At 39.6% G+C, this 27,360-nt stretch overlaps 1 protein-coding gene across 4 annotated transcripts in view; it reads right to left on the bottom strand.

Annotated features, from left to right (window-relative positions):
- Positions 1–27,360, bottom strand: part of TAF3 (TATA-box binding protein associated factor 3) — a 206,678-nt gene that overhangs the window by 39,136 nt on the left and 140,182 nt on the right. For 3 of the 4 annotated variants that reach the window (XM_024254212.3, XM_054521898.2, XM_063727485.1), the window contains one exon: positions 10,864–12,692. In XM_024254212.3, the coding sequence (XP_024109980.1) occupies positions 10,864–12,692 (1,829 nt within the window). The remainder of the gene's footprint in view (positions 1–10,863; positions 12,693–27,360) is intronic. The other variant, XM_054521897.2, reaches the window with a different exon arrangement.

Below are 27,360 nucleotides of genomic sequence, written 5' to 3'. Positions count from 1 at the left end.
GTAAAAGAAAACAAAAACAGGCAGGGCGTGGTGGCTCACGTCTGTAATCTCAGTACTTTGGGAGGCCTGAGGCAGGCGTCACGAGGTCAGGAGTTCGAGATCAGTTTGGCCAACATGGTGAAACTAAAAATACAAAAAATTAGTTGGGCGTGGTGGTGGGCGCCTGTAGTCCCAGCTACTCAGGAGGCTGAGGCAGGAGAATGGCGTAAACCCGGGAGGTGGAGCTTACAGTCAGCCGAGATCATGCCACTGCACTCCAGCCTGGGCAACAGAGCAAGACTCCGTCTCAAAAAAAAAAAAAAAAAAAATAGCCAGGCATGGTGGCGGGCGCCTGTAGACCCATCTACTCAAGAGGCTGAGGCAGGAGAATCACTTGAACTCAGGAGGCGGAGGTTGCAGTGAGCCGAGATTGTGCCACTGCACTCCATCCTGGGTGACACAGCAAGACTCCATCTTAAAAAAAAAAAAAAAAAAAAAAGAAAGAAAGAAAACGAAAACAGATATTCTCTTTTGGAATGGATTTGTGGTTAAGGCAATGGCTGCCAAATAAGATAAAAACCTCAGAAAGATCTGACCTGTTCGTCAGAAGAGAACACAGAAACTAAGTCTGATGTTAAAGGGTCTCTTCACAATTGTTGGTTTGCAGATCATATAATCAACATTTTGAATTAACAAGCTAAACAAAAGCTCTGCATTTCCAAATTATTGTCTATCTCTGAGTCTTTTGGTGGGGCGGTAGGATTGGTATTTTTGGTGGGATGGTTCTTTGTTGTAAGGAACTGTCCCAAGCACTGCCAGATGTTTAATGTCACTGGTTCACTGTTAGTCACTGACTAGTTGCAACATTAATTTATGTATTTCAAGCTCAAGAATTACATCATAATAGAACAGTATAGTGGTTCTAAAGGGGAACACAGAAAATAATGATCAACATATGAAGTTAATATAGTACATGTAGATCAAATCTATTATTTTCTCATATGTATTTACCTGTCTCTTTCTAGAGTTGTTTTTCAAATCCCTCAGCCCATCAAGATCTACTGCTTCGACAGCTCCCTTGCATGGTGCCGGCATGCAGGAGATGCTTGGCAGACATTTGTCAAATTATCAACTTATCTTGCCCCAACCCTTTTACCTCTTAGTTATTCCACCATACATCCAGGACCAACCTAAAACCATTCCCCAGAGCACCGCGCGATACCAAAGAACATTTTTAATTCCAGCTTCATGTATGCCTCCAATACTAGCTGTTTACCAGCTAACCCAGCTAAGGGCAGAGACCATGTGCGTTTTGCTTACTGCTATTTTCTAGTGCCTGTCTCAGGATACGACACTAGTAAGTCTTAAGATAAGTGTAAAGCATGAATATGAAGCAATGATTTCAATCTTCAGCACTTTCAAGACTCTTCCCATGACCTTCCTTCCCTTCTACACATGCAACTCCACAGGAAATACCGGTGAGGCCACCAGTATTGAAGAGAGCTCCTTCAATTCCCTACAAACTTCCCTGTGCCCACTATTACACTAGCATCTGTCTTCTGCTGTCTTCTAAAGAAGCTTTCTCTACCATCTGCTTATTTACAGTATCTTCAGTCTCTCTGTTCCACGAATTATTTTCATCTCACTCTTTTTTTTTGAGACAGAGTCTTGTTCTGTCGCCAGGCTGGAGTGCAATGGCAATCTTGGCTCACTGCAACCTCCGACTCCCGGGTTCAAGCGATTCTCCTGCCTCAGCCTCCCAAGTAGCTGGGATTACAGGCGCCCGCCACCACGCCTGGCTAATTTTTGTATTTTTAGTAGAGACGGGGTTTCACCGTGTTGGCCAGGATGGTCTCGATCTCCTGACCTCGTGATCCACCCGCCTCGGCCTCCCAAAGTGCTGGGATTACAGGTGTGAGCCACCGTGCCCGGCCTTCATCTCACTTTTAAATGTGCTCCACTCCATCTTAAACATTTTCTTAACTTCTCTTCAACCTCTAGCTAACAATTTCTCACACATTTCTATCTTCACTTCATTGTCTGTTTTCTCACTTCTTCTTCATTCCTCAACCCTTGCCAACGTCCTCATGTCCCAGCATGTTTTCCCATTATAGGTCTTCTCATGCTCCTTCCTTCTTTACAAACTGCTCTTCTTTCACCCAACCTTACTTGGTCCTCTCCTCTTGTCATGCTACAGTTTCTTTAGTGATCTCATCCCTGCCCACAGTTTCAACATTAAGTTTAAAATATGTCTTCAAAATTTCTGTCTGGATTAGCACTGATTGACACTAAGGCCAAAATATGAAGTTGCCTATTAAACATTTTCAACTAAATATCCTATAAGTATTTCATCTCATCACACTGAAATCTTAACTTATCAACTTGCCCACAAATCGCCCCTTCCCCCTAGCCAACCTCACTCTTGGCTGATGTCTCCTTCATTTACCTGGTCCTGCAGACAGTATGGTCCAGGGTCAAGGGTCATGAGGGGGATGGGTGGCGGGTGGAGCAAGACCCATGCATAACTAGTTAGTGTTCAAGTCTCTCGTGTGTGTGTGTGTGTTTGAGAAGGAATCTCGCCCTGTCGCCCAGGCTGGAGATCAGTGGCACAATCTCGGCTCACCACAACCTCCACCTCCTGGGTTTAAGTGATTCTCCTGCCTCAGCCTCCCGAGTAGCTGGGATTACAGGTGCATGCCACCATGCCCGGCTACTTTTTGTATTTGTATTAGAGACAGGGTTTCACCATGCTGGCTAGGGTGGTCTCAAACTCCTGATCTCATGATCTGCCCGCCTCAGCCTCCCAAAGTGCTGGGATAACAGGCGTGAGCCACCGTGCCTGGCTGTCTCCAACATTTTTTAAATGAAGAGTTTTATATCTAAACAAATCTGAAAACAAATAGTCCAGTCTTATGAACTATTTAAGACTTCCTCATCTTTCTGTGTTATCTGTGGAAGAATAAACAAATATAACAAAAATAAACAAACATTTGCAAGCTACCTATAATTTGCCAGGCATTGTGCTTGGTTATATTCCCGATGTGCTCATTAAGGTTTTTAAAAAACAAACATGTAGGGTAGATAGTGTGGGTTTCATTTTACACGTAAACTGATCATATATGGAAAAACCATTTTTCCTTTCTTTTCCATTTTGTTCTCCTTTTCTGTTCTGAGGTCACACAAATAGCAAAACTGAGACGGAATGCAGTCTTTTTGATTCAGAAAATGAAAAATTATATGAAGCTCTTATATTCTTCCACTCTAACAATTTTAGGGTTACACAGTCATCAGTGATGAGGTATTAGAAGTGATATTTCTTATTTCTTCAACTGACAACACTAGCATGTACGCATTCCAATAACCTTTTCTTAAGCTTGATTTTAAAATAAAGCTGTTTGACGTACCTTTAAAAAAATTCTGCTCTACTATTACTGAGTTGTGTGTTTGGCCCATTTTTATTACCATAACACCCAATAATAACTTACACTTGTATAGCACTTGGTGAACTGTGTCCTATTTACATTATTCAACTCTATCTTCACAGCTCTATAGGGTAGGTGTGGATGGTGTTATTATTCCCATGTAAGAGCTCAGAAAGAGTAAGTGCTTCGCCTAGAGTTACAAAGTTAGTAAGTAAATGGCCTAAATCCAGGTCTCCTGACACCAAATTCATCCCCTGTTCACCCTACTGCTCCTTAACTCTCTGACGCACACTGTGAGTCCTTTTTCTGGTAATGTTGATGGCTTACATGGAGCTATTCACTTTATTTGTAAATATCTCTTATGATAAATGACACATATTTGTGAGATGGCTGGGGTTAGTTGTAAATTTTGTTCTCCATGGGAGACTAACTAGTTTATATGGAAACTGACATTAACCTTGGCCCTACCTTCACTCAACTAAACTAGCTGGGTTTTCAACACTGTCTTAAATGGCTTGGCAGGACAAAGGAATCAAGACATGGTCTGTTTATTATCTACTATTAAAAAAACCTAAATAATACAATATGTAAAAATTAAGTAAACAAAAGTGGAAACACATAAGTTAGATTTAAAGTGGTATAAATGTGCCCTGAAGGCAACAGGTATTCAGTCAACTGGTTGAATTAATGAATGATTCACAACCTGCTATCTCGGCTCAAAGTTTCATCTGTAATTACAGTGGTTGTATCATCTAAACACAGATGCCTCTGACAGGAAAAGAGGGAGCTATTAATTATACCACATAACTGGGATTGTCCCAGGCAAACCAGGATATACCTAAAAACTACTTAAATACTTTTATTTCATTCCTAAAAACAAGTTAAAGTAGATTTAACTTGAGAAAATTCAAGGGATTGTAGAAAAAGATTAATGAGGATGCTAATAATACACATACAGAAAGTACAATTTCTAAATTAAAATTTCTTCCCGGATTTTTGTTTCCATTAACTTTATCTTGTGTGCTCACCAAAATAAAAACAGAGGCATTTCCTACAATCATAAAATAATTTCTCACATGCACTTCCCAAAAACAACAAACAAAAGGATGACTTCAATCACTTAGACGACATGACTAATGCCATCTTTTAATGGCATCAAGCCAAAATCTGGGGCCACGATGAGCTTTTAAGGGTTAAAATAAAAGAACAGCACTTTGGAGTAATGCTGAGAATTGGGGCACGCAGAAGAGCATTTACAGTGGATTACTAAGCTTCCCAATTCACCAAAGAGGTAAAGTCCAGCAATATAAGACTCCTTTGTAGCTAACTAAAAATACATTGTCAGTGGATTTGTCCAGTTTTATGTAGAAGCAATACTTCTTTCACCTGAACTAATACTAGTAGTCATATAAGCCCCTTATTGCCATGTGCTGCATTTTTTTTGTTAATCTTCAAGGATTTAGCTTCTTTGCCACATACCTCAGGGCACCAACTGATAAAGCTCTAACTCTCCATTTTTCCAGGACACCAGCAGTGCGGCCTTGCAAAAAATGAAAATCGCTCAAGAGATTTAAAGGGGAAATTTATTTTTAAAATCCTGACTTGAAGCAAAGAGGTGGATTTTTAAAAAGCTTATCTATGAAGAATCAGTTCAAATTTAAATTCTATCTTGGAACTCTTTCATGCATTCCAGCTTTAAAGTTTATCTTTTGACAGGGACTTTCTGCAAAGGTAATGGGCAGCTTTGTCAATATAATCTGTCCAAGGTTTTTTATTTTTTTATTTTTTTAATGTTAAACTCCTTTCATTCAAAAAAAAAAACCCACCATATATGTATACTAGCTAGGGTAGCAGCAAATTTAGCAAGCACTAGTTCAGATTCCCATCTATGCCGGTATGTTAGAAAAAAACTCACAAATAGTACTGATGAAAGCTCAACAGAATAACCTAACATTTGGATGCTGAACTATGGCTGTAACCATCTTGTATTTCTCAGCAATTAAGGTCTTTACATTATTTCCATTTAGAAAAACAGTCTAAGTAAACTCTGATAACTATTTAAAATATTAAACAGAGTCAGAAGATGTGCAGTTGTGGTTAAGTATAACAAGTGCCATCCCATGTAGACAGCTGAGACAGAACATGAGCTTTCCCGTCTGTGCTCAGAGTGTAGAGTCAGAAAGGCTGGGAGCTGGCCTTGGGTAAACTACAAATTTAAATATACTCATTTAAACATTAAGTTTCTTATTTCCTCTTGGAACATACAGTTAGGAGAAACAAGAAGGAAATATTTCCCTCCCCTTTATTGGGTTTATTTACCAAAAAACCCTTCATTTCACTAATTAATTACAATAGCTGATGAGAAAAGACTTGGAATGAGACTACATTACTTTAAACGAAAGGGGAAAAGGATGAAAACCCTTCCTTAAAGGCACAAACCAATTAGATGATTTATCATGCTCTAAAGAACAAACCGTTTAAATTTAATAAAAGATTATTTGGGGGCAAATCCTACAAGACTTGGGGATAAAGAAACATTAAAATTTTTAATTGTTCTGATTGCTAAAGTCATCAAAGTGTAAAGGATATCCCTTTCCTGCTCTTTAAAATATGGCAGTTAAACAGGTGCTCTCTAAGGTATCTCCAGGAACTAACATTTTATAAAATCATGATGTCCCCTTACTGTCAAGCATCAAACCATTCCTATCCCCCTCATTTGCATTTGTCACTTAGGTCACCAAAGCAGACTGAGGTAAGTGGCTAAGAAGGCCGTTCTGGGCAGTAAAGAACACAGGCCTTGGGCAGACAGGCCTGGGCCCCCTCCCCTCACTGGCTGCAGCAAGGTACTCGACCTTTCTGTGCAGTTTTCTCAACTGTAAAACAGGAACCACTATACCAAACCCTCAGAGCTGTTGGGAGAATTAAATCATTGAATTCTGGCAAGGCCTGGAACCTGTAGGCACTCAAGAGGTGGTAGATGCTAACATCATTTACTATTGAGTTAGTTTGTTCAGTAGCCAAAGTTCAAATAAAACAATTCCTCAATCAACAGGATAAAAAATGTTGAGAATCCTTTCTAGAATTTATGGGCTTTCCATTATCGACAACTCCCAATTATGCATGGGTTGATCATCAACACTATTGGATATGTGTATGAAAATTCAGGAACTGTTATAGTCCTCTACTCAATTAAATGACACAAACTGCTCTCCATTTAGTGTTTTCTAAGAGAAGGCAGAAGAGAGAAAGCCTCTGAAGCCAGAATATTCTTCGAGAAGGTATGAAACTACTGTTTTTAAGCAGAGATAAAGTTAAACTTTAGAATGCTGCTGTCTCTTCCTAGTTTTGAATGGGAGGAAGGAGACGGAGGAAGGAAGCAGAGGGTCTGCGAGGATGAGAGGTTGGTGAATAACGAGTAAGTGGCAGAGCTGGAATTTCCACCCCGGTCAGTGTGGCTGCCAAAGCCATGCTCCCTCAGCCAGCACTGGACTTACTTATCTACAGATGGTGGGTGATGTCAGCATTTTTGGGGTGAAACTCTACTGTGCCTTTCCAGATCATATTCGAATGTAAAAACAGATTCTCCAATTTGACAGATGGATTTTGGCTTACCTTCTATTTAAGAATATAGGTATAACCATCCAGTTCCACTAACATAAATTTAAAAATGCATTTATTTTTTCAAAATGATCCTCCCTCCAAAAATCACTTAAAAGAACAAGAGGAAATTTTAATTAAAGTAATCCTATATACTCATCTAAACCCCAAAGATCCATGCAATATATACACCGACCCACACAGAAACAAAAATTTTAATAAAACATTTTTAAAAATTTTACTTAATCCCAAATGTGACAGTATTAACAACAATTTTAAACTGTTCTGAAATGTATTGTTAGATTTATCACTGCTACAACTATTATGGCTGTGACTCCAATTGGATGATATAAGTGCTCTTAACATGTCTTTTTTTTTTAAGACAGGGTCTCACTCTGTTGCCCAAGCTGAAGTGCAGTGGTGCTATCCTCCCACCTCAGCCTCCCAAGTAGCTGGGACTCCAGATGTGCAACACCATGCCTAGTTAATTTAAAAAATAGTTTTCTGTTTTTTTTTTTTTTTTTGGAGAGATAGTCTCACTATGTTGCCTAGGCTGGTCTCAAATTTCTGGCCTCAAGTAATCCTCCTGCCTTGGCCTCCTAAAGTATTGGGAGTATGAGCCACTGCACCTGGCCATTAACATGTGTTTTATAAAAAGTTAATGTGGTTCTATTTTAAATAAGTAACAGTCTAGAGTCCCAACCCTGACTAGGTGTCGGATTGCCCACAAAGGGGAACTAAAAGCTTGCACAACTCACCACTCTCTGGATTTATCATCATTAATAGGAAAACAATTTGAACTTCTTATAGTGAGTTACCAACCAAATGATTTCACTTATCCCATTTTAACATAATATAGAAAAGTGTGGTAGTGAGGACCATAAATTATAGCATCTGACAGCCTGGATTGAAATTTTGGCTCCTGTTCAATCACTTACTAGATGTGTGATCTTGGGCAAGTCTATTAATCTCTCTAAGCCTTAGTTTCTCATCTTAAAGTGATAATAATTACAGCATCTATCTTAGAGGGTTGTGGTAAGGAATTAAAGTGCTTAGCATGGTGTTTAGCACATAGTAATTACTCAGTGTTAACTATGACTGTTTTGCTGTTTTTAGTGTTCTTATCATTATCTCTAAAGATGAAATACTTAAGGATTAAAGAAGCTAAAACACTTGTCCTGGATCTTATTCCAGGTCTGCTGGATTCCAAAGCCTAAAGCTCTTTCTACCTACCATGCAAATTCCTTTTTAATCAATCACATCTTTATTGGTTCTTGGTATTGGCTTTATAAGCAAGTAAAATAAATGTGGAGATTGAAAAATTTAAACAAATGCTCTTGCTTGCCGATCTGGGTCAGTGTCTGAGAGAGTTGCTCTTGGTCAGGATGATGAGAAGGGAAAATGAGATTGTGGCCTTCATTCTTTTGGCTGAAGACATTTTCTTGGGGCAGCTTAGATATGTCTCACTTTAGTTTAACCTTTGGTGCCTTACTTCTGTAGATCTGTAGGAAAATTCTTGGACCATATGGAACCGCATTTCAGGTGTATTTTTGTTTACTCATATGCCGTGGTGCTTAGGGGATTTAAATGGGGTTGAAGAAAGGGAAGTCTTAACATTTATGTTACTATCCCAATTTCTACTCCTGGTCAATGGCATTTCCATGGGTTGTCCTAACCTTTATCCTTTCCTATTTGTATCAAGGGCTAATATTCCAAAGAATGCCAAGGAAGTAGAATAATTTTTAAAACCTATTAACAGCTGACCTGCCCATCTTAACACAGGCTAGCTGATACGGTCCAATGGAGCAGCAATCTCCAGGTTCCTACATTTTATCGTTTGATTCAGAATGGAACACCCTCTCCATCTACTGACATTTATGCATCAGATATGGTACTAAGCACGCCCTGTATGTTCTCATTTAATCCTTATATAAATGACTTGCCCATTTTACAAAAGTCAGGATCTGAACTCAGGTCTAACTCTATAGACATTACTATTTATTATTTATAAAGGTCTTATAAGATAGCTGAATTTTCTACATTTTTATCTTTTGCCATGTACCTGCTCCATAGCCCATCAAAACTGATCCAAGAACGTGTATCTTTCTCTCAGGTGGACTCTGTGCTTCGAGGGACTGAGCCTTTGCCTTCCACCAAGGTGGTCTGAGGGACTTTTCTTCCCTAAGGTCAGGTAGATGCTGTAGAAAGGCATGGGACTGCTGTTACAAACCTAATCTGATGGCTTCACTCAAATTCATAATGGCTGTTGAAACAACTCCACTGACTTTCCAAAGTGAAGATGGTGGTGAAAGCAACAGTCCCCCGTTTGATTTACTGAGGGCTCAGCTGCCAAGTTACTAGGTACACGAGGGATAAATGACTAACTGCTGTCAGGCAATATCTCTAACAACAAACACCTCACCATGTGAAGTCTCTCTGCAGTGTAACTGACCTGGCTCTTGCTAGCTGTGTCATCCTGATCCTGGACAAGTCACTCTCTCAGGCTCAGTTTCTCTTCCATAAATATCGATGATAATACCTGCTGGACCTATGTCACGGGTGTGTTAGGAGGAGAAAGTAAGGTGTATGGATCTGCTTTAAAACCTGACAACTACTATATAGAAATTGCATAATAATATAATAAAATGATTTTTAAAATGGAAATAAGAGTTGGATTTCTGTGTCTTGTTAATTTGTCAATGTTCAGTTATTGATATCAGAATTCCCATTTCATTTTTTTTATATTTTAGGATAGCCAAAGAGAACAAAGAAAGAATCAAGGTAGGCAGAAAAATGGGAGTTGCCATTACTGCTGTCAACTACACTCATTTTTCTAGGTAAGTTTGAAGTTAAAAATACTCCGAATTTATTGGTAATATATCTGCTGCAGGTCAAACACATCAAATTTTATCATATGAAAAAAATTACTGGATATTATTTTGTGGCCAAGCTCAAAGAGGATAACTTTTAGGGGGCAGGGAAGGGATCATTAGGAGCTCTGGGGTGGCACTATGAAGAGATACTTTTTCAGAAAGTTTATGAGAAATTTTCAAATAACCCAGCCGGCTGCTGTAATCCAAGAAACCACGGACTGAAAAGCAAAGCCGGGTAAGCAGAGGTCACAGCCCAAGGACTGAGGCCCCAATGCCTACAAAACTGCGGGGTTTCTATCACTTTCTCTGGCTGTACGCTATGAAATGAAGTCTGACTTACTGAGATGGTCAAACATTTCTGCCATGTGGAATTACTTTCTGCCTACTCACCAGGCTGCCAGATCAGCCTAGATACTCAGAAATGTGCCCTTATCTTATTAAAGCAGAAAACGGAAGGAATAAAAGATGCTACGGAAAGTTCTGTAGACAGCCATAATCCTAAACATATGCCAAAATGGCTCACCAAAAAGAAAACCAGGCAGTGGTCCTTCCACGGGCCTTGCTGTCCTCTTAAAATAGTGCCGTGGTTTTGCATGCTTTTAGAAACATGGATGCTGCCTTTCTCAATATTTGGGTGCAAAATATAATGCAGTAGACTTGATAATTCACATAAATATTATTCACAATTTAAGAACCCAGATTTGTTTTTTTTAAGCTGCCAGAGATCACCATAGCTAATAGAGAGTTTATAGTCTGCGATTAGATGCCTCTTAGGCTATGAATTTTTAACATCTGCTAGTGTGTTGAGGGCTTGATTACAAGTTTATGGGTTTTAGAATTAAAATCAAATTTTGTAACCTCATTATAAACATATTTCCACTTAAGTGATAGGTGATTTACACCCAGAATACAGATATAATTGTGGGCTTTGTTTACCTGTGTTTCTCACTAGGACTCTGTTCAGATAGGGCCAAAAATGAGAAACTGCTTACTTTTTCATGCTTGTGTTTCTCCTTCTCTTTTTCTCTCTTCTCTCTCTCTCTCTTCTCTTTCTCTCTTTCCTTCTCCTTCTTCTCCTTCTCCTTCTCTTTCTCCTTCTTTTTCTTCTTCTCCTTTTTGTCCTTTTTCTTTTCTTTCTCCTTCGGCTTCTCTTTCTCCTCAAACAGTTTTTCTGGAAGCACTGGCAACAAAGATGGCAGCATGGCCGGGACCCTGGAGGCTGTGGCAGGGCTGAACAAGGGCAGAGCCAACTCTTTTGGGGGCAACACCAGTGGGGGTGCTGGGGCTTTCATCTTATCTTCTCTGCCTTTATCTTTCACTTTTTCTTTCTCTCTCTTATCTTTATCTTTCTTGCCTTTCTCTCTATCTTTCTTCTTATCTTTATGCTTCTCTTTCTCCTTCCTCACAAGCCCATCTTTCAATTTCACTTTGGGATCAACATCTTCAAATTCTTTGATTTTAAACTTGTAGGGATCTGCCTCTTCCTCTTTAAGAAATTCCTTCCAGGGATACTTTGTTTCCCTGCCAGCTTCCTTGTCTTTCTCTTTCTCTTTCACTTTATCCTTCTCCTTACTTTTGTCCTTGTTCTTGTCTTTTTCCCTCTCCCTATCTCTCTGCTTTTCTTTCTTTTTCATTTTAGTCTTTAGTTCCTTTTTCAACTTCTTCTTTACCTCCACGGAGGAAGGCAGCTTGGTTTTCTCCTCATACACCTTGTGGAGAGGTTCGGGAGTGGGAGGAGACACTGACGGAGAAGAGATATAAGGAAAGTTGGGGGGCATATTCGAAGGTGTTCCCAGTTTTGCTTTACGTACAACCTCATCAATGGAGGCATCCATTGTCCATGAGTTATCGGAACTTGAGGTTCCACCGGAAAGAGGCAGAGGAGTGGATCCTGACTTTGTGAAATTGTTCGTGGAAGTGGAAGCTTTGGGAGTGGTACACTCCGGGCCTGAAATTCTCTTAGGGCTAGTAAAAATGTCTCCTTCAGATTCTGATCCAGAAGAAAATTCGAAAGGATCTGGCTCTCGCTCAGCACAGGCTCGTGCAATCACAGCATCGATAGAGGCCTCAATCGTTTTATCTGCTACCACAGCCTTTTTCGGCTGATTCTCACTGTTCAGTTTCCCAGCATCAGGGGGTGTCTGTATTTGTTTTACCTGGATAGTCTCTTTACTGATTTTTTCACTGAGTGTAGCTGAAGGAGTCCTGTTGGGCGTTTCAGGTCTCACAGGTGTTTGGGGAATATGAGTCGTGACCTTGGGGCTCTTGGGACTCTTGGGGCTCTTGGAACGTCCAGGTGATTTCTTTTCTTTGGATACAGTTTTTGGTGATCGAATAGGACTTCCGACCATTGCTGGTGACTGGGCGGTTTTAGGTGATTTAGTCTTCTGTCCTGGAGAGCTAGTTTTAGTCTTTGTTTTAGGTGTAAATGACTTTGTTTCTAATGGTTTTGCAGTTGGCATTTGTGATTTTGCAACTGGAGCCAACATTGGCGGCTCGGGTGAGGGAGGGGCCAAGTCTGTACTGTCCTGTGCGTGGACTGGAGAAAGCATTGGCGGGATCTTCTGAGTATTTATTGAGCTGAGTGGCTCTCGAGCTTCCAATAACACAACATCTAGTGTGTCCCCTTTAGTGCTTAATAGCCGAGGCCGCTTCATGGCTGGCAGTTCTTCAGCTTCCGGACTATCCAGTGGTCTCTTGCCCAGGAAATTCTCATCATTAATAATTTCTTCCTCCTCCAATTCATCATCTTCTTCCAAGGGAACCTGCATGGCTTCTGCTGATGTGCCTCCATCAGTGGGCACCTGCTCTTCTTCTTCTTCTGGTAAAGGAAGAAAAAGGAAGAAAAAAATAAATATTATTGGAATGTAACAAAACCTAAGAAATAAAAACAATGCTTCAAACATGATTTCTTTTTTCTTTCTTTTTTATTATTATACTTTAAGTTCTAGGGTACATGGGCACAACGTGCAGGTTTGTTACACAGGTATACATGTGCCCTGTTAATTTGCTGCACCCATCAACTCGTCATTTACATTAGGTATTTCTCCTAACGCTATCCCTCCCCCAGCTCCCGACCTCCCAACAGGCACCAGTGTGTGATGTTCCCCTCCCAGTGTCCATGTGTTCTCATTGTTCAACTCCCACTTATGAGTGAGAACATGCGGCGTTCAAACATGATTTCTCAAAAAAAAAAAAAAAAAAAGGAAATTATTGACAGCGTTTAAAAAGTAAGTTAGTTTTCAAGGATCTTCCAAACATGTGCGCCATCATTCTTAAAAGAGTGGCAGTCAGTAACAGCAGATGTACAAATTGATCATTGTCCTTTCACATGGTCTGGCCCTAACCTCAGGATCTGGAAATTGCTCGGTATTTCCAGTTGGCCTTCTGTTGTTTCCTGAATTAATTCTTTTCCTAACCAGTAAACGCCATCTTTGTCTAACCTCCTTTCATGCACATAGAAGCACATGTGCGCACCCACACGCCCTCTAAAAAATCAAGAGATGGATTATTATAGGACTTAATATGGATTATTATTATTATCAGGAATGACAGAAAGGTATTTTTAGGACTTTTATAACAAATTCATATACTACTTATGTCTTCTATTTTGCTTGCTTCATGTGAGCCACTTGGAGAGGGAGTATGGTGCAATGAAATACACTTGGTTTAGGCACTTGACAAATGGTTTTTTGGCTAGAGTTATGGCACTAGAGAGCAACCAGCCTTAGGGACTCTCTCAACCTCTCTGAGCCTGTTTCCTAATCTTTCAAAAAGGAGCCGATGTTACTTGCCCTGCCTACTTGGCTGAGTTTTTCTAAGATCGGATTATTTCTCCCAACACATATTAACTAAGCATATAATGCACAACGATGAAGTCTAAAAGAGCCACTGAAATAAATCAGAAATAAATCATAACTAAAAAAGCTCACAGTTTAGTGCAGCAATAACAGATGTGTCTAGCCCACAGAAAGTGATCAGTGCCACAGACAAAGTGCTACAGCAGGTCAAAGGAGAGACAGATCTCAGCGAGGTCGAGCATGCAGAGGAGGCTTAATTAATTATGCAGTGTTTGGGATACTTGGAGACTGGAAGTGGTGAAGTCCAGGACAAAGGGTCAGATGACAAAGAGATGAAGGTGAAACACGGGGAGAGTAAGAGAAACAGAAAATTATTTGTCTGGAAAGTAGAGTGCAAGGTGGGGAGCAGTGGGAAGCAGGTTTAGTAAAGTTGCATCCAGATCCTAGGACTTTTGAATTCCAGAAAATGAAATATAATCTTTATTCTACTGGTAGTTTGGACCTAGAAGGATTTTAGACAACAGAGAAAAACGTGTGGGGTATGTGTTGGGAAAAGTCACACTGGCAGGAACACGCATGATGGATGGGGGTGGGAGGTAATGGGTACAGAAGGAGAGCAATAACATGGGTTACTGAAGTGATGTGAGAGGCAGTAAGGGTCAGAGCTAGAACAGTGGAAACGATTAGGAAGCAGCAGGGGTGAAGGATATTCTGAGGATAGAATGGATAGAATCTGATAAATGATTAGGGTATAAGACTTGAGCAAGGACTCAAACACAGTTTCAAAGCTTTGAGCCTGGTCAGGCATGGTGGCTCATGCCTGTAATGTCAACATCTTGGGAGGCCGAGGGAGTAGGATTACCTGAGCCCAAGAGTTTGAAACCAGCCTGGGCAACATAGTGAGACTCCATCTTTACCAAAAAATACAAAAATTAGCTGGGCATTGTGGTGCGTGTCTGTAGTCCCAGCTACCTGGGAGACTGAGGTGCAAGGGTCACCTGAGCCCAGAAGGCTGAGGCTGCAATGAGCCATGATTGCGCCACTGCACTCCAGCCTGGGCGACAGAGCGAGACCCTATTTTTAAAGAAAAAAAAAAGGGAAAGAAAGCTTTGAGCCTTAGTGAGTGATAAATGTAGTGATGAACAGAAACAGGAAATAAGGAAATAGAAAAGGACAATGATTATTAGCTCAATCCCTAGACACAGAGTTTGATGAACATTTAGTCTGCGATGCCTACTCGGCAGCTGAAATATAATACAGATGATCAGAAAACAGGACAGAGTGCATGAGAGAAAGAGCGTTGTTGAGATAACTAAAGTCACCATGATGGATGATATGAACAAGGAAGAAACAAGAGGAAACAGGTTCAGGTATTTTGAGGAATACCTATACATAAAAAGAAGAGGAAGAAGAACTGAAGAGATACATGGAGGGTCAGATGTCAAAGAGATCAAGGGAGCAAGAGTTTTAATGCAGACGGCAAGTGAACAAAGCCAAATGCTTAAGACATCAACGAGGATGAGGCCAACAGCAGAAGCCATGCTGCAAAAGCATGAAGGATGCACAGATAGAGAACACGTGAGATGATGCATGGAAAAGTACTTAGTAAATCATAAAGAACATCACAACCTCATCAATTATGCTACCGATTCACGATAATGATGGCATCACCCACCAGGTCCCAAGTCAGGAACCTGGGGTCATTCTAGATTCTCTCCCATCTTCTCCGCCAGATCTGAATTGACAGCACAAGTTTTCTACTCTATTTGCGTTCATATGCTTTCCCCCTGCTTCTGTCTTCTTAATTTCAATGTTCAGCACCTCTTCTCTGTATGGCTGCAAGGACCTTCTACCTAGTCTCGGCCTCCAGTGCAGCTTTCTCAGAACCATCTCTCACGTTGTCTTATGGTGATCTTCTGAACACGCAAATCTGAGCGTGTGGTTCCTCGTCTTAAAAACCTTTTATTGCTTCCTTCAGAAGCAGTTTGTAAAAGGCATCCCTTGGAAATTGAGGGTTTGTAGAACCCCTTCTGAGGCTACTACACAGAAGAGACGGCTGTTCTTTATTACATGGAAGAGTTATGCCTCGGGTTATCTATTTTACATGCAGAGCTTCCACAAAAGCTTTTGTTGTGAGGCTAAAACATGTTTGAAAATCACTATTCTAAAATACAAAAATCCTCTCCATCTGGGAAATTGGAGGAAAAAATAAAATATAAAAATCCAATTTCTCCAGTATGACTGACAAGGTGCTCCCTCTAAGCTAGGGAAGTAACCTCGTCATTCACAGTGAGCCCCTGCATGCTCTACCCATTCCAGCCATGCTAACTTATCTGCAATCCCCAAATATGTGGTCACACTCCTGTACCTCTGCACATGCGATTCCCCGTGCCTGAAATGTCTTTTCCTTCCTAACATGTTGGCAACTTCTAAGGCTCCCAAGTATTATCTCTTCTGTAATGCCTTCTCTTAGCAACTAGAAATAACCACGTACTCTCTTTGGGGTCTACTGTGTTCCAGTTATACATGCAACAAAGAAAGCCTAGAATATTTACTATCCAGCTCTTTACAAAAAAAGATTTGCTGACCCCTGTCCTAGACCTACCACATTCAGCTCATCTAAACTTTTCCCTCCCTCGCTCGCTTTTGCTATCAGAATGACAAGACGGACTTCAGATCTGCTCAACTGCCAACAGATAAACATGAGAAAATCAGAAAGAAGACAGCTTTAGGGTATTCTGAAAGTGAATGAACATTCACTTATTAATATTACATTTCTAAATTTCAAAGAACCTCCTCCTACTCCACAGAGGTTCATAAATCCCAATGATGCCAAAGCAGAACGATAAAGGTTTGGCTTAGGCAGGATAACCGGTCTTTAGAGTATGTTATGGTGCATCCTGCTCTTCTAACTCTGGGGACTAATCTGGATATAGCTCAGCTCTAACAGTGTGTGTTCTCCAGGGAAGGCCTTAGGGATACTGGGAGACCAGAAGGAAACTGCTCTACTCTAAGCATTCCCTAGAAAGGGACTACAGGGGATACCCAGGACTACTAGTAAGACAGTTTCAAGTCTTCTGGATGTAAGCTCTGCTTTATAGTTAGAATAACTTGAAAATTTGGATTTTTCTGTATAGTAAGATATATTATTTTACTAATGTGCAATTCTATCAGATTAGAACTGGCAAAATGGCTACAAGATAGGCCTCTGAATGAAGGAAGAATGTGTGGCTTGGCTAGGAAAACTGGGATGGTTTCATACAACTACTTTAGAAAATATATTGGTTTACTTTGTGAGCTCAAATAACTCATAAGGGTATCAAAAAATTAATGATGGTTGTTTGTGTTTCAGTAAAAAAAAATTAACATTAAGCTTGATTTAAAGTAAGACTCCACAAGCTAGGTTTATTCTGTTTTTGTTATTTTGTTTTTACTGTTTATTTTCACTTTTGTTTTTCAAGTTCCTACTGCAAAAATTTATATTCATTCCTTTATGTTACTTAATACTGCAAAAACTTGTATTCATTCCTTTATGTTATTTAAAGGAATATAAATGAATTATAAAACTAAACCACTTCAAGCGTTGGTTTTAGGAATACTTAAAAATACAAATGTTTTAAAATAGATTTTTTTTAGAACCAACAAAGGTTCCTTATTTTTATTAGTTTAATTTACACTTTCTTATTTACTTAAGATTTTATAAGAAAGCTTCAACTGCAGCATCAAAATCAATTAAAATGAACAAAGGACTTCGTCAGAAGAAAAAGCCTGAAACTTTTTTTTTTTGTGTGTGTGTGTGTGTGTGTGAGACGGAATCTCGTTCTGTCACCCAGGCTAGGGTGCAATGGCACGATCTCGGCTCACTGCAAGCTCCGCCTCCTGGGTTCACGCCATTCTCCTGCCTCAGCCTTCCAAGTAGCTGAGACTACAGGCGCCCGCCACCACGCCCAGCTAATTTTGTGTGTGTGTATTTTTAGTAGAGACGGGGTTTCATCATGTTAGCCAGGATGTTCTCTATGTCCTGACCTTGTGATCCGCCCGCCTCAGCCTCCCAAAATGCTGGGATTACAGGGTGAGCCACTGCGCCTGGCCAAAAGCCTAAAACTTTTAATAAGAAAAGGGCAAAGTGTGAAGATACTTAAACAATTTTTAAAATTAGAAATGATCTGATACCTACCAGCAGGAATAAGTAACGCGCATGGAAGTTATGAAGCATAATAATCAGTGAATACCTGATACTCAGTGAATACCTGCGAGGCCATCGCCTGCTTCAGAAGAGCATGAGCAGGGCCCTCCCAGTCCTGTGGCTCCTTTCCCACCCACCCCTGCTTTCTCCACGCCTACCCCAGCCCCCAGGGAACTACTAGCTTGATCTTCAATCTGTTTCCTTTGTAGTTTTACCACATTTGTAGGTAGTTTGCTTGTTTTTGAACTTTACATAAATAGTATGATACTATCATGTTCTTTTTTTTTTTTTTTTTTTAATTTTTACCCAACATTATGTTTCTAAGGTTCACCCAGGTTGATGCAGGTAGCTGTAGTTCACTTATTTTCACTGCTGCAGAAATGTCCAATGGTAGCTAATCCATTCTCCTGGTATAAAAGTTTTCCACTTGAGTGAACATATTTTATTTTAAAAATATTAGAATTTTTAAAATTAAAACAAATAAATACAGTTGATCTAGCTTCTGCCTGCTCAAATGCAGACTTGGTTGATGGTTACACATAATGAGTATCTGGCTTTTTACTACATGAATAATTTTAATTCTATGTTTTAAGTGTTTGGAATAAGATAAATGTGTAATGGCTATTGAACTGTTTAGCCTCTACCACTGGTAAAGGTGAATTTCAGTTTCATAATAATTGAATGGCAACAAAGTATTCTTTGCATGCATGTGTAGAATGATCATCATTTATTAATAATCTGTAAAATATCCTACAAATGTCTTAAAAATATTTTCCTATACTAATCTGTGGAAGCCTGTGTATTATAAAACTGCAAAATTTGGTCAGCATAAGCTTAATATTACAAGATATCTAATCTTGATATGTTATTGCAAAAATAATAAAAAAAAATTGGGGTCACAGGCCCTTTCTACTTTAACACAAATATAGACATAATAATAATAATAGCTGTGTTGCAACATTGAGAGAGAGAGAGTGCTAGAGAGAGCGTGAGACAGACAGCATGTGTATATATGAAATATTTCAAAGATTTTTATTTCCAGAGAACTAAGAACTCATTTTCTGTTATTTTAGTGTTCTGAAATGGGAGAAAAGGACTCTTCTGTACATATGTGAGAAACAAATATTGAAAAAAATAATTTAAAAAATCGATTGTTAGTTGTAAGTTTTTACACAAGTTCTTCACCTTCTTAGCACATTAGTTCCTTGATCAACAAGACCAGTTCATTAGCACCATTTATCTTGAGAGCATTCTGAAAATTAATCACTAAAGGTAAGTATTCAAACTTCTAAATAATAATACCCATAAATAATAGAGATATGCCTTGGAAAGTTAACCTTGTAACCCTTTTGAGAAGATTAAAAAAACAAAAAACAACTCTCCTCCCCGTAATTTCTGTAAAACCATCCAATAGCGGCACACATCCAGAGTTAGCATCCATGGGTGATGTGAATTCACCTCAGCCATCTGCCCTAATCTCCCCATCGCTCCATGAAAGCCATCGAGGGCTGTTGGGGAAGCTTTGAAGGACAGTGGGTATTTAACTAAGGAAAGGTAGTTCTGGATAGGTATTAAAGCTCATGTCCCTAAAGGCATAGTAAGGATTATTCACAAAAGTGGTGTCACCTTTTCTGCTTGTGCTAAAGTCTGGTTAAAGTTTATAGTGATATGACTTTTGATTTGCTTTTCCCATGTGTAAGAATGTATTGAAAATTATGTGTTACAATTGATTAAACTGTCATTCATCAAAGAATCCCATAAATTATTATATAACCCCTATAGTTCTAGTAGAAAAAAGACACTAACAACAACAAAAACTAAAGACATGAAGAATCACACCTAAACCAGTGTGGTAATAATACCTATTTTCAAAAAAATCGTAACTAAAATTCATGTCCCCTCTTAACAACCCTATTTTTTCATGTTTTTCACAGTCACTAAAATGTGAATGCTATAATTCAAAGAAGAAATGGCCACAGTAAGAAGGAACTCTTCATTCTGCCAAATGTTTTGCATGTCTGGTATGCTTTTTTCACCAGACCAAAAAGGGAAATGATGTGAAATCATGAATGACTCAGCACAAATTCATCACCACAGCTAGAGATTCACTTTTAGACGGATATTTAATTGGTAGCTGGGTATCTGATCATAATGTATACAAAAATAGGGAGACAGAGATGCTTTCTAAGATATCTTCTTGTTTAAACAATCAATGGTTCCAGGTCAACATTTGACTGTAAAATTATTTTAAAATTATTATTATTATTATTATTTTTTGAGACGGAGTCTCACTCTGTTGCCCAGGCTGGAGTGCAGTGGCACGATTCCGGTTCACTGCAACCTCCACCTCCCGGGGTCAAGCGATTCTCCTGCCTCAACCTCCCAAGTAGCTGGGATTACAGGCACGTGCCACCATGTCTGGCTAACTTTTGTGTTTTTAGTAGAGACGACATTTCACTATGTTGGCAGGCTGGTCTCAAACTCCTGACCTCGTGATCTGCCCACCTTGGCCCCCCAAAGTGCTAGGATTACAGGCGTGAGCCACCGTGCCCGGCCTATTTTTTAATTTTTAAATTTGAAATAATTTCAAACGTAGAAAAGTTGTAAGAATACTACAAAGAATTCGTGAATACCCTATAACCTGATGCATTAATTAACATATGTATTATATAACTACATCTATTAATATAATTACATAATTATAGTATAATTTTGGAAAACTTTGAGAATAAGTTGTAGACATCATGATCCTTTACCCTAAAAGCATCAGAGTGTGACTGCAGAACAATTGTCAAATTCCTTTTAATCACATAAAAGCAACAAAATGTATCCATATTAATTCCTATCTTTCAAAAGCTTTACAAATGTTGATGGGAGCAGGACACCACAAATTCCATTTCAATTTTCCTTCATTAATAACACAAACAAATAATCCACACTCCCTACATTCTCCTGAGGAATAATGAGAAAAACATGCTTCTTTTCTAAACTTCTCAGACAAAAACAGAACAAGGCAATAAGGTCTGAACACACCAAAAGGATTTTTGGGAGGTTAATTCTAAGCTACTATAAATATTGACTTAGAACAAAATATCTTTTTAACTAGAATAGTAAATGCCTTTAAAGAAACACTATAATCTAAAAAGTTCATAGACATTAGGAAATAAAGGGAAATTGTTTGCACATGGCATAAAAGCTTTTTATCTGACTAACTACACAGACGCATGCAACTTTAAAATTCAGTGGCATGTTCTCCAACTAAGCAGAAAATATGCTTGTATTCTTAAACTTTAAGCAAAGGAACAACAAAATGCTATCTGCATATATTTCATCAAAAATTAAATGTATTTAAAGCTAGACTTCCTATGATTGGTTAAGTGTACACACAATCTTGTGTCAGAATCTGTAAATGAAAAATGTATGTAGACGTAGAAATTAATTTCTATAACGATGCACAAACTTTCCTATTAGTCCATACATGTCACTGTTTTTATAATAGATTCCTCTTTTACTAGCAAATGAAAGGATCATTTAAATGAATGCTTAGACAGCATGGGAGAGGTGGGGCAGAGAGGTTGAAAAACAAAAAAGCATACTTTTTTCAAAAAATACCTTTCTATTCATCTGAATTTAGGTATATTTATTGCAACCAGTTCCTTGAAGTGACTCAATGCCACTAAAATTCATTCATTCACATATGGAGTGCACTCTGAATCTCACTACGGAGAGCTCTGTGTTAACTGGGACTAATTCATTCATTCGCCTATGGAGTGCACTCTAAATCTCACTATGGAGAGCTCGTGTTAACTAGGACTAATTCACTCATTCACCTATGGAGTGCACTCTGAATCTCACTATGAAGAGCTCTGTGTTAACTAGGACTAATCCACTCATTTGCCTGTGGAGTGCCCTCTGAATCTCACTATGGAGAGCTCTGTGTTAACTAGGACTAATCCACTCATTTGCCTATGGAGTGCACTCTAAATCTCACTATGAAGAGCTCTGTGTTACCTGGGACTAATTCATTCATTCATTCGCCTATGATGTGCACTCTGAATCTCACTATGAAGAGCTCTGTGTTAACTGGGACTAATCCACTCATTTGCCTATGGAGTGCACTCTTGAGTCTCACTATGGAGAGCTCTGTGTTAACTAGGACTAATTCATTCATTCATTCGCCTATGATGTGCACTCTGAATCTCACTATGGAGAGCTCTGTGTTAACTAGGACTACAAAGACAATTAAGACATGATTGGCTGTCCTTAATCAAACACATTTTATGGCCATCAGTTCACATGGTAGGCAGGAATCTGCACAAGGTACACATGGAGCCACATCAAGGGGTATGAAGGCAGGAATGGAAATGTTGGCTGGGCAGAGAACCTAACTGAAATGACACCTGGGATCTGTTCACGGAGCCAAGTTCAACCCAGCACAGCCCATTTCACCTCCCAAGACCTAAGTTTTCTCATCTGTAAAGTGTGAATACTGGCATCTGACCTCCTCCTTCTAAGAGATGAAGATCTTTATTATTAGGGCCATCTCTACATGTAGTTGGCCATGTGTGTGGGATGATCTAAAGGGCAAGACAGAGCTACTCCTGCCCCTAAATATCTCACTGACAAACAAGCAACAGTTCTTGAAACTCTATCACTTGATTTATGTGTTTGGGTAAAGGCAGTATCTTTAAAATGTTGCTGTGAAAATATTTTTAAGACCATGAAACTAACAAATGAACAACTGTATCCTACTTTTTGAAGTAAGAAGACTGGGAAAATGGAACCGAAGTGAAACAACGTGATGGAATGTTGAGGATTAGGTGAGTGTAGAACACAGGGTATTACTACCAGGAAGGTCAGGGTCAGGCCCAGCTGGGAAGCTGCCGTGAGGAGAAGAGGTTGGGGCAGTCAGGAAATAATAGGAAAACAGGCACTCGATGCTGGGAAGGAAAAGAAGGGCATGACGTCAAAAACAATCATAATCCACTTCATCATTATATCTTCCAGTACTAAATGAGGCTAAAAAACAATTCCATTGACATCTCCTTATAAAATATTTTAAAACTGTCCTGTCTATAATGTAACAGATATCAGACCCTTAAAACACAACTCAACATGTGTAAGTGGGTATGTATTTTTAAAATAAACCTGTTTACTTAAAAAATGAAATTACTAGCAAAGACAAGACAATTAGGCAATGACAATTCATACATTACAACCAATCAATAACACAAGAAATTAATAGTAGAGTGAATATGATGTGTTATAAATACCTAGGTACACACTGACCTGTAAAAAAGCACTATTTCACTAACATTCTGCACAATAAAAAACTAAAATGCTATATAAGCAAGCCAACCTGAAATGACACCTAGTATTATAAATGGCCTAATCTATATGTTAATACTGTTGTATCACATAACTGCAGCAAGACTAAGATAACAATATGACTTTGGGGTTTCTATGGCTACATCCTGGGCTAACGTGCCTGAAAGGGCTGGCTGCTGACACCACACAAGCATTCTGAGTGCTTCTTTTTGGTTATTTATGATATGATTTATGATAACGACAACATCTCCTATTTTCTCTCCTCCTCAGATACAATAAATTGCTATCGTTAATCACCCTTCTTGGTTCAACTATGATTACAATAGCATAATAGGGCCTGGCTATGGTAATATTGTGGATTTTCTTTTTTTGCAAGAAATAAATACAAGTAGATCTCTTCAGACAATGTCAATATCTCTAATATTTTAATCATCTTCCTTTAAGTCTTTCAGGATAAATTCTGTTACAACTGAGATTCCATATCCAGGATGTAGGCCCTTTGTGCAAATCAAATTTATAATCAAACACCACACATTCACAAATCACTATCATCATGACTTTCCTAGACTTAAAATAGTAAGACTATGCATAGGATACAGTTTATTTTACAGACAATAGTATTGTTCTGTAGGGATGAAACTAATCTCATTGCAATTCCTTTCCCCACCCCAGGAATAAGACAAATTAGGCAAATTAGCCATTTATCTATCAGAAGGCGAAACAGTAGAAACAGAATAAAAACCCTACAATCACAGAGACATGTATGATGTGCCTCTGCCAATTATTGGCTATGTGGTTCCTCCATCCTTCTGAACTTCAGTTTCTTCTTATGCCAGTTTAGGTTAACAGAAAGTACTACCTCTTTGGCTTTTGAGTAACAGTAAGACAAAGTACGTAAAAAATGAGTTTGTATGTAAACGACTTAGTATGAGAAGTATGAGTCAGACTGTAAAAATGAATAGACATTCTTCCCCTCCCTGCATCTATGCCCTTCCACTGGGCTTCTACAGCTGTTCTCATCAAGAGGTGGACATGATTTTGGGTGGCCATGTGACTTGCTTTGGCCAATGGGCAAATGTGTCAGAAGCAGAGGCATGGAAAGCGGCTGCACACTAAGGACTTGCCCTCCTGCTGCTCTTGGGAAACCTGCAACCACTGCCACAGGAATGAGCCCAGGTTAGCCTGCGGGGTGATGAAGTGTGTGGCCCAGAGCCCCAGCCAAAGCACCAGGCATAGGAGCAAAGCCATTGACCACCAGCCAACAGTAAATTGTATGGGTGATCCCAGCCTCGTCCAGCAGAAGAGCCGCATGACTGAGCCAACCCAAAATGCAAACTCATGGAATTGTAAGCTAGTAAATGGTTGCTGTTTTAAGCCGCTAAAGTTTGGGGGTGGCTTGTTACACAACAGCATGTTAGCTATGTATTCATATGTACACATACAGTCACTTCTTGTTATCTGCAGTAGTTATGGTAACACTGAACTAACAAATACTGAACCACTGCTCTTAAGAGAAATACAGGGTTAGGTTCCTATAAGTCTCTGATCACAACATTTTCATCAGCTAATCGATGCATACCCTTGTTTTACATGTGCTTCTGCTTAAAGACACCTTATCTAAGATATTAATGATCCATTAACATTGAACTCCCAGTGTACAGCACTGTAACTCATGCCTAGAAGAGGCTTATGTAACACATGCATTTTCTCTATGAGGCACATCACAGCCTCTGGCACTGGGACCACTAGACAGGACTTCAGCACTATGCTTAGGGGCCATTTTAAACACAAAATCACCAACAAAAGCACAGAACGAGAAAAACATGGTACTACTGAGATGGTGAAAACCACACTTCCTTATAGTGCGAGAGCTGACACTGAAGGCAGAGTGCTGCCTTATTCGACCTCAGCTGGGAACAGGCAACGCCCGCGACTGAATTTTTGCTGCTCTGCATGTCTTCAAATGATCGTGAGAAACAGAATCTGTGCATAATGAGGATAACTGTATATAACTACATGGATATACACTCATCAACATCCAGTCAAAAAACCATTTAAGAAATTTGAAGTATTTGTTCTATGCAGTTAAAAAAATGTTTTATAGAAGAAAGAATTGCTTCGCAGTCTAATTGGCAATGTTTTGGTTTTGTTTGATTGTTTTTACCTTAGTGGTACATAAATGAATGGTGTGTCTTACAACTGATATCTCAGGATCAACGGAATTTTACAGTTGTTTCAAGTTACTATTAAATTCTTACTGTGCTCCTTCTATGTAAAATGAAGACATTGTTCTAGTTATTAAAGCTACATGAAAGTGGACATCCTAAAATCCAAGTGTCAAAGAAGGGAGGACTTACATAATGCGATGCAAAGGGAAAGGCTAGGACAGGTGGGGGTCTGCTTGGCTGTTGCCCTAAGTGCTCCATTCTTTCCCTTCTTGTATCCACTTGTATATAAGACACCCAGGCATCCATGAGTAGGCCTGGTACACAATCCTGTCGAAGAGGCTGACTTGCCTGCCACATGGCCTCTGTCCTGGGGACAGTGCTAAGCAGCACACTCTTTATTTCCGGCTGTGCTTTATTATTAAGGCAGCATTTCGTTGCAGTGGAAACAGCAAAGGACAAGTGGACTCTGATTTACAGAACCAGCCCCTTCCTGTTTCTCTGTGATGGTGAGCACAAGGTTCTTCATCTGTGCACACACAGACACGCACACAATAATGCTGAGCCCACTTACTTCACAGGATCATCATGAGCAGTCAATAAATTAATGGGAAATCATCCTGACACTGTTGACACGCGAGCGGCTGTCAGCAGCGGTGGCAGCAGCTGGGCACAGCTCTTGCCCCCCTCCCGCCCAGCACCTCTGTGCGCCAGTCCCTCTGGGGAAGCTGTTCCTACGCTTGCTTTTTTCCCTCCTTCCCCCAACTATGCATGTATAATCCTGGAGATTTTAACAAAACCATTTAATAAAGAAAGCTCAGTATAATGACACAATGACTGTTAGGAAGCAAGATGCGAAAGAAAAACAAATTTAGGGTGACTCAAGTTTGAACTGGTAAGATAAACATTAGTTCAGTACCCAATGATAAATTTGATAGGGAAAAAGATCAGTATTTAAGCTTTTGGTTGTTATATATCTATCCCTGTCTCATTCCAACAACTCCAAAGATCTTCCTATTTAGGAGACAGCCTGTAAAATCTGCTGCTAGTCTCTCAGAATTTGGTGAGTCAAAACCCCCAACACACTAGGAGACCATCCATATGCAAAAGCCACAAAACAAGCAATTCAGGATTTAAAGATTATTATGAGAAAAATGCTATGAAATTACAATCAACTCTTTCCTGGCCTGGATGAGGAACCAGGGAGAGCAGCAGAACAGTTCATCCATCTATGAGTAATAATACAAAGTTATCACATCCATCATATACAGAATAAACATTCTTAAAATCAGAGGAAGACTGGGCGCACTGGTTCATGCCTGTAATCTCGACACTTTAAGAGGCTGAGGCAGGAGGATTGCTTGAAGCCGGGAGTTCAAGACCAGCCTGGGCAACAAGAAAGACCTTCTCTCTAAAAAAAAAAAAAAAAAAAAGACAAGAAAAAAAAATTTAGCAGGGCCCAGTGGTGCCCATCTGTGGACCAGCTACTCGAGAGGCTGGGGTCAGAGGATTGCTTGAACCTAAGAGTTCGAGGTTGCAGTGAACTATGTTCGTACCACCGCATTCCAGCTGGGGCAACAGAGTGAGACCCTGTCTCCAAAAAAAGAAAAACCAGAATCACAAAGTACTATATTTAACAATAAAACCACTTGAGACATTTTAAACTTTCTTTAATAAAAGGTATGTCAGGAAGTTATAGTGTGTCAACATAGAATTGTCAACATCATTTCCTGTCTGTACATGGGTTAAATTAGTTAGACTGTTGGCTAAGAAAATGCTAAATATGACCGCTGTTTCTTCACGTAAGGCCATATGATGGATGAGGCTGGAATTGACTCTCCAACTCCAAATCCTAAATCAGATCATTTCCCTGCTCAAAAGCCTCCAGTGCTTCCTGTCACCACTGGAATAAAGCCCCAGCTTCTTGCCATGGCCTCTGAGGTCCTTCTTAGCTGCCTTCATCAAGCCATGCTGGCATCTTCGATGCTTCTCAAACTCACCAAGCTTCTC

This window comes from Pongo abelii, chromosome 8 (genome assembly GCF_028885655.2).
Source record: "Pongo abelii isolate AG06213 chromosome 8, NHGRI_mPonAbe1-v2.0_pri, whole genome shotgun sequence".
Taxonomy (NCBI): domain Eukaryota; kingdom Metazoa; phylum Chordata; class Mammalia; order Primates; family Hominidae; genus Pongo; species Pongo abelii.
Note: the sequence above shows the minus strand (reverse complement) of the source record. Positions and strands in the feature narration are given on the sequence as shown.